This window comes from Protobothrops mucrosquamatus, unplaced genomic scaffold (assembly GCF_001527695.2).
Source record: "Protobothrops mucrosquamatus isolate PMUCROS unplaced genomic scaffold, P.Mucros_1.0 scaffold1347, whole genome shotgun sequence".
Taxonomy (NCBI): Eukaryota; Metazoa; Chordata; class Lepidosauria; order Squamata; family Viperidae; genus Protobothrops; species Protobothrops mucrosquamatus.
The window spans coordinates 138,114-149,453 of NW_015387543.1; the positions used below are offsets into that span (position 1 = coordinate 138,114).

An 11,340-nucleotide genomic window follows, 5' to 3' on the forward strand; every position below is an offset into this window, starting at 1 on the left:
TGATGTAGAAAATCGGGTCTGGGTCTTGGCAAAGACCCAAACAATCTCAGAGCATAATGAGATCTGTTTGTATTACATATGCAGCTCACATGAAAATCAATTTTATTGATTAGCTATAAGGCCAGAGAAATAATCTTTAAAATTTGCTTCTCCCTCAGCAAAAGCTGTAACATAAAACAGAAAGTGCAGATGTTTCTAGTGAGATGATTGAAGAGTGTCTAAATTGGCAAGAATAATGGAGGAAAGTTTAGGATGCCTTTTGTGATATTAGGATAATGCAGTAGTATAATGAGCAAAATTTTGAGTACTTCTTCTATAGATTGCAAGATTAACCTGAAATTATTTTTCCCTTCTTTTAGTTACCGGGAGTGAACCCTCAACTTGTCAAAGTCAACGAAGTTCTTAAAATAGACCTTTCCAATCTCATTCAAAAGGTGTGATTGTACCTGGTAAAGATACATATATATACATGTTGCATCCCAAATGCCATTCTATTGCTTATCATGTTGCTTTGGATATTCATGTTGCTTTGGATATTCATAAATTATTTCAACAAGCAGATACTCCAATGTGGAAGGTGTGCACAAAGGAACCTCAGTTTCTCTGTTAATATTTTCTAGCATTTGGAGCTGAAATACAAGGTGAAACACAATTTAATCTTCTTTAGCACAAGGCAACTTACACATATTTTTTAAAATCCTTTATGTGTGGCACATACAGATAGTCCTTGACTTACAATCATTTGTTTAGCAACCATTCAAAGTTACAATGGCACTGAATACAATAACTTGCAATCAACCCTCACATTTAATGACTGTTGTAGCATCCCCATGGTCATGTGATCAAAATTCAGGCACTTGTATTCACGATGGTTGCAGCATCCCAGGATTATGTGATCACTAATTGCAACCTTCCTAGCTGGCTTCTGACCATAAAGTAAATGGGGGCAGCCAGATTTTCCTAACAACCATGTGATTCACTTAACTACAGTAATTTACTTAACAACTATGGCCAAAAATGATGTAAAATTGGGTGTGACTCACTTAACAACCACCTTATTTAGAAATGGAAATTCTGGTTCCCACCATAGTCATAAGTTAAGGACTGTATCTTCTGATTTGGGATGGAGTATCCTGAACCAAACATCTTAATGCTTATGACTTTCATCCTGTTTCATTCTCCTGTCCTCTAACATTAGGAACTTAGCTTAGCTTAAAACTGGAAATCTTTGTATCATCTAAGTTGGGAAGTGCAAATAACTTGGGTCTATGTAGATTCTCAGTCATCCAGGTCATAGTTGTCCCAAAGATGCTTTTTCACAAGGCAACTGGATTTTCTTGTTTTTCTTTGAAGACATTTCACTTCTCATCCAAAAAGCTTCTTCAGCTCTAACTGGATGGTGGGGAATGGAAGGATTTATACTCCTTGCAAACAGCTGATCATTTGCATTCTTTTTTTTCTTTTAGAGAGTTGTTGAGGCCACCTGGAAGTTTATCTGTCTCATCAGGATCACCTGAGTAGTGCAAATGGGTGTGGAGCCTTCTTGGAATTGTTGAAAGGACTGTGTTATAGACTGGAGATAGATGGTGTCGTACCCCTCCCCCTCTGTTGAGAGAGGGCTGTTTAATTTTGACATAGATAACCTTTTTGACCCCTCTTTCAAACTCGCAGTCCTCTCTGTCCAAAATGTGGACTTTGCTGTCTTCAAAAGAGTAGTTGTTGTCTTTTAAATGCAGATGGACTGCTGAATCTTGTCCTAATGAGTTTGTTCTCCTATGTTGTGCCATGTGTTTATGAAGTAGTTGTTTTGTTTTGTTTGGGGAAATGAAACAACCACTTCATAAACGTATGGCACAACATAGGAGAACAAATCCATCAGGACAAGATTTAACAGTCCATCTGCATTTAAAAGGCAAAGGGCATTCTTTCAAAGACAGCAAAGTTCACAATGTGGACAGAGAGGACCACTGGTTTGAAAGAGGGGTCAAAAAAGGCCAACTATGTCAAAATTGAACAGCCCTCTCTCAACAGAGGGGGAGGGATATGGCATCTATCTCCAGTCTACAACACAGTCCTTTCAACAGTTCCAAGAAGGCTCCATACCCATTTGCACTACTCGGGTGACCCTGATGACACAGATAAACCTTCAGGTGGCCTCAATGAGTCTCTAAAAAAATGCAAATGACCAGCTGTCGGCAAAGAGTATAAATCCTTCCATTCCCCACCATCCAGTCAGAGCTGAAGAAGCTTTTTGGATGAGAAGTGAAACGTCTTCAAAGAAAAACAAGAATGTCCAGTCACCTTGTGAAAAAGCATCTTTGGGACAAATAGCTTCCATGTTTTTTCTTTTGCATATCATGCAATTGTGGACACAAGCACATACTTTTGCATCTGCTTGTGGATGATGCTTATGATATCCGAAGCCATTGATTTCTTAACTTTGAAGAGTTCCTACACACATTTATGAATTTGCAGCTACAACACAGGTGATGCCATACATTATTAGTTTATCTTGATGGTGCAAATTACAAGGGGCCATGATTCTAAAATACCCTGAGTTAGGTTGCTGTGGGCAGGAGGTGGGGGATTACTGTGTCATGGGAAATCAAAGAGGGTTCATTTGAACCAGTCAGCTAAAATAAGTAATAAATGAATAGATTGTGGAAACAGGACCATGGTATTTGCAAGCATCTCACAGATTCACAGAGGCTGTTCTGTATATGTTGAGGCCTCTCATGTATTAGAGGAGAAGAGTGATTTTCCCCTTCATGTCATACCTCAAGAACATATCAGCTCAGATTGTTGAGAAAGAGAGCTGAATTTAAATTTGTCCATGGTGAAGTTTTTGCCTGATAATTTTTTTTTGAGGTGATGAGGGCTAAGAACATAGATCAGTGATGGCAAACCATTTAGAGACTGAGTGCCCAAACTGCAATCCAAAACCCACTTATGCATCGTCGAGTGCCGGGTGGGTATGTCCCATTGGGTGGGCGTGGCCCAATGGGTGGGTGTGGCTGCGGTGGTAACGGCAGACTGGGTGGGACTAAAAAGTTCAATCAATCAATTCCAACTTTGCAAGTTCTTTTTTTTTCCTGCGAGAAGTTGAAATTGACTGATTGAACTTTTTTTTTTTTTTGCACACGGCAGCGGAAGCCTAAAGTGAAAGGTTTTATAAAACCCAGCTGAAGGCCTAGGACTGGGGTGACGGCGCGCGTGCCCACAGAGAGGGCTCTGAGTGCCGCCTCTGGCACCTGTGCCATAGGTTCACCACCACTGACATAAATCTACCTACTCTTCTACCAGGCCTAGCATGCTGCTGATAAGTAGAACCATCAGTGAGCTCACATAGTGGTCAGAATGTTTGAATTTAGTGGATTCTGGAATAAGAATGCACCCTTAAATTCTGTTTGCAATTTATATTTCAGTTTCTAAAATTAAAATAGAGTGGTAATGTACAAAATTACATTAACAAGGATTAGTCTGCCTCTTCTTAAATACAGAAATAAATGCTATCTTTTGTAACTGAGGTATTGCTGGATGTGTTCATTCCAGGGTTATGCAGCATTCAATGATACTCCTGAACTGATACAGGATCAAACAAAGAATATTTTATCAGGTAAGAAAGATAAAGGGATTAATTTGCTGACTGCAAAGGCTTAAGTGATTGGAATACACAACTTAATGGAAAAATGGGAAACTTCCTATAAAAGAATGAGAAAAAAACAATTAAAATATAGGACTGTTATGTGTTATTAAATAGAAGTTAGATATACTGTGGGGTCCTTGGTGCTCTCTAAACTTGGTTGCATCACCAAACTAGGTAACATCTTCAGCACTGACGATGTTGCCTAGTTTAATAACGAAACATCTGCAGAAGAGCAACCAAGCTCAGAGAGCACCAAGGACCCCATAATTCAACCCTGATCTACAAATATTCTCTTCCATTGATAACACTAAATATATCAAAGTTTAGTGATTCTGAATTGTTCTACATTTTACAGTCATTATAGGCATCTAGGGTTGCTTTAACATAATCTTGGCTATTTAGGATTGGAGTGCATTTGTTCATTATGTGAGACATAAAATCACAGCAAAGCTGTGAGAAAAAGCTATCGAGGGAAGCAGTAAATAGAAAATAGGGCAGTTTGAAAGGGGAATAGTAGCAATCTAGCTATGTAAACCTGATCACTGATTCAAGAATGTGAGCTTGCTTGTACCATGGCCTGAGGATATCCTTTTGAAAAGAACAATTGTAATGTCTGCTCAGGAGTAAGATGCTCTCATGGGCTCTAAGACGGAAGTTGCTGAAGAGGCAACCCCAGATATGAACAGTGCTTGGACCATGATGATTCACAAGATTTCTTAGATGAGTCTTCTATTTATCTCCCAGCTTGATGTGTGTGGTTTATTAATGCCAGCCTATTATTCCCCAAAACAAAGTGAAATTAGAACATCATTCATGATAATATTGCTAAAGAGTGGTATTGACTTAGCATAAGTTGTTGTTGAGGTACATGAGAATCTAAAGGAGAAGGGCCAAGGAAGGAATGTGGCCTTGAGGAGCAAGGCAGATGTAGGGAAAAGTTTGAATAAAGCATATGAAGATCCTTTGGAGAAGGCACTGAGATGTCCTTCTCATCTCCCCATGCTTTGATGTAAAAGATAAAAATAATGTACAAAGCTGTGGTATAGAATCTATGTAGAAAGGTTGATCATGGATTCTCTTTATTATCAATTCCCAGGAATTTCAATCTAAGAAAAGGTTGAGTATTGCTTTGCACTTTCTATATGAATTAATTTCCTTTCCAGTAAATTTCCTTTTCATATAAACTTTTAAATTTTTATTCCCAATTTAACATTTGGAATCCTTCAAGAACCAGGTAAAATTGCTTTTAGGTTAAGATTTGGCCTGTAAACTTCTGACTGACCATTCCAAGCACAATTTTAGTAGCTTATAATTTTTTTTCATGAGCTATGTCCTTGCATGCTATAAAGAGAACCAAAGAAAGTGTTTATTAACCTCTTCTAATTTTCATTCTTGCATATGGATCCGTTCTGCCCTTATAAGCAGCTGTACCTCGTAAGTTTTCAAAGAGCATGGAAATAGTGTAAATATAGACATGTGCATGCTTTGTAAAAAAAAAAAGTGAAATTATTCTCAGAATGTCTTTTTCAACCAGGGAGATGTTAAAAGCAAAGCAAAGCAACGCAGTTATATTTAATATGCATTAAGCAAAAGCCCCATTGCTTTTGTAGAAATTGCATACCACTTTCTGCCTAGTGAAAAAATGTGTTTAGAAGCATTCAGAATGTTTCTTCTCATAGTAAACTTTAAAAATGCCTATGGTAGTGCTGATGTGCAAATTATTTTTAATTAAAGGTCATCAGTGTATATTTAGCTTGCCACTAAGGGGAAAATCAGATATGATATCTACAACCTAATGCTACATATTGATATGTAAGTCAGGTATTGCTTGCAATGCAGATGAAGATGTTGGTCACCTATTTCTACTTAAATACATCTATTTTCATTCCTAAAATTCACAGTTCATTTCTTTCTCATAATTCCTGGTAGATTTTCTTGAAGGCAAAAGATAAAAAAATTGAGGGGCATTCTTAAATCTCACAGACTTAATACATTACTTTTAGCAGATCCTAGAAACTGATGGGGTTCCAAATTTCACGTTATTTTTAGTACATATTGACAGTTACGGCATTTCCTATTATAAAGTGATTTAATAGAGCCACCATATTCTTTGCAAGTCCATATCTCCCTAAGCAGGCACTATTACCAACATATAAATAACATATCAGAATGTTTCTTGCACAAATGTTTATGACATTTAAAAGAAGCAAATAAAATAACTACTCTTGTCTCTAGTCCTGCTTGTGCAGTGACTCTGGATCTGAGGGTTTTTTTTGTTTTTGATTTGTTTTGTTTTTGCTATTGCAGAAATGTATCTCAATGTATCTTTCTGTGTAAATGTAAGACTGGAGGAAAAAAACAAATGAACTGGTTTAGACATGCCTAGATATGTTAACTTCTTTAGAAATATTTGGATGATCAATCAAACAGTGATTTTGAACTACAGTTCAGTTTATACCATATTCTTAGTAGGGTCAAGACCGTGTGCCACAGAGCAGAGCTTTTCAACCTTTTCAGAGATTGTACCACTTTTAGGATATGGCAATATTCAAGTACCACCAGTCGCCTAGCAGGTGGGCATGGCCTGCTCGACGCTACTCACTGGACACAGCTGACTCGAGACAGCTGGGTCGGAATGGAACAGGTCGCACCGGCTAACTCGATGTGGGGACAACTCGGTGCCCCACAAACTCCTCGCCTCCCCAAACTGCTAGTAGCCAAGCAAATGTGTGCGTGCACGCACACACACCGCATTCCAGATTTGGGGACTTTTATCCACAGAGGAAGGAGAGGGCCTTCTCCCCAAGCCCAGGCATGATTGGCAATTTGCTAGCTCAGATGTGGATACAAGTCTCCAAACTTGGAATGCTTGTGTGTGTGTGTGTGTGTGTGTGTGTGTGTGTGTGTGTGTAGCACACTAAAGAGATGTTCTGTTTCCTTATCCGGTGCCCGCTCCTGGCAAAGCAGGAGGTGGAGGACGTTTGCAGGAAGCAGTTTCCTCCGAGTCCCACTTCTGTCTTGACAGATCTCTGGAGAGCAAGAGGAGGCAGCAGGGGAGCATCGCTCCCGGGTCCTGCACAAGGGAGGCTGGCCCTTCTCGAAAGGGAATTCCCATTTCCAATCGTGCGTGGTAAGGATGCTGGCTTGTTGGGGCAGCCTTCCCTTACACAGCTCCCCTGCCACCCCCTCCTCTTCTCCAGAGATCTGCAGGGGAGACAGAGATCTGGAGGACAAGGTGCAGCCTCCATATTGGCCGCTTCTACTTCTCCAAGCCCTCCTTGATTAAACATACATTATATATGAATTAAAACACAGCCAAAAAGAAAACATAGTTAAATCACTAATTACAGCTCTTCACATATTTTCTGGAAAAACCACCTTTATTGATGTTAGGAAGGAAGAACAAACCTTATTAAGGAACTTAATAGAAAGGGAATTGAAGACACCAAAAGGTCTTGTTCTTTCTAATCTGCCTTCCCTTTGAGACTTTAGTTCTCATTATTATGTATTTAAGAAGATCAAAGGCCTCCATAGCTCAGGATACTCACCTTAAAATAAGAACCCAGAAAAAATCAGTTAATCGACAATACCGCCCTATGAAGAATGAAGATAATCTTTGGGCCCTGAGAGCATGCAGGTGTCCAGTCAGAACATTAGTGGCACACCTGTCAACAACTGGAAGTGCATAAGTCCATGTACTTCCCTGTCTTACAACTCAATCCATACATCCTTTAATTTTCAGACACATCTTTTTCTCATAAGCTCCTTAAAAACCCACAAGGTATACTGTAATTAGCAGGAAAAATAAATCTAGCACTCCTGAATTCTTTTCCCAAGAGGAAAAGGAAAGTTCACAGCCTGCAGGTTGCTACTAAAGTCATCAAAGAACATAGATATTGCTGCTAAAGACAAGAACAAATAACGAATCAATTTTGCAGCTTTCTCCTGTTACTACATCCTCTTACCTCCAGAACATGGCCTAGGATTGCACAAAGAGCTAGGCTAAAATCCACTTGAGTAGTATGCAGTGAGGTGTTCAGTACAGACCTTGCCAATGTGATTTTAATAGCCCAGGAAGGGATAGGAAAACCCAAGGAAAACTTTGCAATCAATAAACCATGGTGGACTCCGCTTGTTTTGCCCTATTTTGATTCTCCTCCCCAGCAGTAGCCCATCGATTTTAGAGCTGCATTGCCACAAAGATAGAGGCCTTCAGTCAGGCCATATGCCCCCAATCAAAGGAAAAACCCGAATCCAGCAGGCCAGAAGGCAGCCCAGCTACAGCGCCCCTTTTTTTTTGCAGTGCTTTTCAACCCATCGTAAGTGTACTACCTGCCAGGTGCCGATGTACCACCAGTGGTACGCGTACCACCGGTTGAAAAGCCCTGTCATAGAGGACACCGTAGGCCTACGGGAAACTCTGAAAAAGTGTCTCAGACCCAATCCCAAAATTATTCCTGAGGGGCAGAAAACTTTCCAGACTTTAAGTTCCATCCCATCTTAGGTTCCCAGGACAAGATATCCAATTATTTATTTTTCTTTCTTTTAAGAACACTCTCAAAAACACCCCATTTCCTCCCCAGACAAGTGCTCATTGAGAACCCTTCTGGTTTTTTTTCTCCTCCTGGTGGAAATGTTTGGTTGGCATTAAACTTTCTCGTCTCACCCCATTGCTTTCAATAGCTCAGGAGCTTCATTTCCCATTTGCCAGTCTTCCTGCTTCCCAGATTCATCTCAGCCCAGGCTCATTTCAGGTCCTCCCTCTGTATTATTTATTTTCTCAAATTTCAGAAGACCTCTTGATTCCTTTGGGCTCCAATTAGACTGAAAAATGTTAAGATAGTGGAGAGCAGATAATAGTTGGAGCCCAGAGCATCAGGAGGACAAATGCTGGAGGTCTGTTTCACTTGGAAATCTTTCTGGCTTCTACCTGCTCTGAATAATAATAATAATAATAATAATAATAATAATAATAATAATAATAATAATAATAATAATAATAATAATAATAATAATAATAATAGTAATAACAACAACAACAAACAAAAAACAACCAAGAATAAGAACATACATAAGCAGCATATCTTGATTTATTAGAAAAGGTAATGAATGAGCAGAATGAATCAAATTCAAATGTTTTAGCCAAATCACTGCAACTATTGAAGTCCCATGTGGTTCTTCTTAAAGTAGTAGAATTGCATTTGGGTTGCAGTTGAGAATGTACATGATTAAATGTTTTCATATTTTATTAGGTAGGCTTATGGTCATGGGAGCAGATACAGACTTGTCTCCTTGGTGAGAACAAGGCTGTTGTTTCATTGGAATGAACATACTGCAGTAGAAAGATTGCACAAACTTAAGCATTGCATCCGTATGTGAGTTTGAACATTAGATGCTTGCTTTTAGAGATGGAGTCCAATGCGTCCTTTTTGTTTGTGGCAAATTATTTTGTAGCAAGTGTAATTGAAAACTTTAACATGCATATATCCTTTTCAGATATAAAAAATATCCTGGAAAATGTTGGTTCAAACATCACGGCCTTTACTAAAAAGCTTCCCATTCAGAAGATTCTAACAGATTTCACGGTATATCTCACTCAGTGTGAAGTGTATGTTGAAGATTATTTTCCATTAGTGGAGCAATATGATTTCTACAGGTATGTAATAATAATAATAATAATAATAATAATAATAATAATAATAATAATAATGATGATGATGATGATGATGATGATGATGATGATGATGATGATGATGATGGTGGTGGTGGTGGTGGTGGTGGTGGTGGTGGTGGTGGTGGTGGTGGTGGTGATGATGATGATGATGTTGGAAGGGACCTTGGAGATCATCTAGTCCAACCCCCTGCTCAGGCAGGAAACCCTATACCATTTTGGACAAATGGCTGTCCAGTCTCTTCTTAAAAACTTCCAGTGTTGGAGCATTCACTGCTTCTGGAGGCAGGTTGTTGCACTGGTTAATTGTTCTAACTGTCAGGAAGTTTCTCCTTAGTTCTAGGTTGCTTCTCTCCTTGATTAGTTTCCATCCGTTGCTCCTTGTCCTGCCTTCAGGTGCTTTGGAGAATAGCTTGACTCCCTCTTCCTTGTGGCAACCCCTGAGATATTGGAACACTGCTATCATGCCCCCCCCCCGGTCCTTCTCTTCATTAGACTAGACATACCCAATTCCAGCAACCGTTCCTTATATTATGTGCATATTATTTTGATGACAAAATGCAGAGGCTATTCTATAAGTATTACCAAAGATCAATACCAGCTGAAACAAGGGGATGCCTATTACATAATGGAAGTGGTTAGCCATATCTAGCTAAACTGGAGAATCATAGCTGTGAGCACAGTACAAATACACAATGAGCTGTTGAATAACATGTAGGGCAGCAGTATTTAAAGCCAAAACATTTTAAGTCTATTTTATACTTCAGGTAGATTTAAATTACTATAAATTGCATATAACTCAGCTGCCTTGTTCTGCCCTAGAGACTGGAAGCACTGGAAATTAGACATCTTGGAGTCTAATTCTGAAATGGGTTTCTCGTACCTCGAGAGAAGACTACTGTAATTAGTAATTCCATCCAGAAAATGGATAATCTTAGTTAAGTTTTCAGAGGGGAAAAGGCAAAGAACAAAGGTCAGGATCCAAGAAATGAAGAATTATAACACCAAACATGTCTTGTTGAGCAGCCAGTGCTTGGAGCTGCAAGAGAAACACATGTTCAGGTTCTCAAAAGGGAGAAAGTTTTAATCCTGCTCCTGCCCCTCATACAAAAACTGGTAAGAAGTATTGGGACAACAAAAAATGAGTTGATATATCAAATAGACAGCTGTAGACACATATTTTTAAAAGTTTGTTTTATAAACAATTCAGTATTTCCTGTTTAGATAGTTCCAGCCTTGACAAAACTTTAAATATTATTTTGGCTCTTAAGTTTCCTTTAAATCTTTGAAAACCTATAATCTATTTTTCAATCTTTAGTTGCACAGAACTGCTACTGTAATAGTGTTTGTTGCCATTAATATGCAAAGTAGAATTCATTGGCAGCAAAGAATATCCATAAAACTGCTATTAATGTTTTATTAGCAGCAGATAAAACAAATGTGGATTATGTAGAACCAGCTATAATCTTCCAAGGTGCACTTTTGCAACAGGGAGAGATCCTGAACATCTAACTTCCACAAGATAAGCTAAACTTGCTGACTTCCGGTGGCAGGCGACCTCGTCGGACGCAGCTGTAGCTGCCTCCCGCCTGTTTCTGCGTAAAAGCCGTTTTGACAGCCAGCACCAGCTGTCAAACGGCTTGATACCTTTCCCCTGGGCATAAGGGGATAGGTGAGCTGCCCGGGGTAGGAGTTGAGTTCCCGAGTCGTCCCTTGTGGACGATGTAGGTGAGAATTCCTCCGGAGCCCCGGGCTTCTCCGCGATCCAGGACGCCTTCGCTGTAGCGAAGCTAGAAGCCGCCGCCACTGCTGCAACTTAAAGCAAACTGTGAGTTTTTCTTGTAAGCAGACGAACCGACCCTGGAAGTTTGCTTTTTATCTTGGACTCTACTCTAACTTGGATAATAAGTTCTTCCCTGTACTTGAGGTGGATTGAGGGAAAGTGAACTTAAAATGGCGATGGATTGATACTTTTCAGCAAGAAGTGAAAGTGATTTCCGGTCTGGAACTTTTGCTACTTTTA

The 11,340-nt window shown here is 39.4% G+C and overlaps 1 protein-coding gene across 1 annotated transcript in view; it reads left to right on the top strand.

The window, feature by feature from the left end:
* Positions 1-11,340, top strand: part of PROM1 (prominin 1) — a 185,930-nt gene that overhangs the window by 117,673 nt on the left and 56,917 nt on the right. The window contains exons 10-13 of the mRNA XM_015821550.1: positions 360-434; positions 3,553-3,616; positions 5,069-5,080; positions 9,143-9,302. Coding sequence (XP_015677036.1) covers positions 360-434; positions 3,553-3,616; positions 5,069-5,080; positions 9,143-9,302 — 311 coding nt within the window. The remainder of the gene's footprint in view (positions 1-359; positions 435-3,552; positions 3,617-5,068; positions 5,081-9,142; positions 9,303-11,340) is intronic.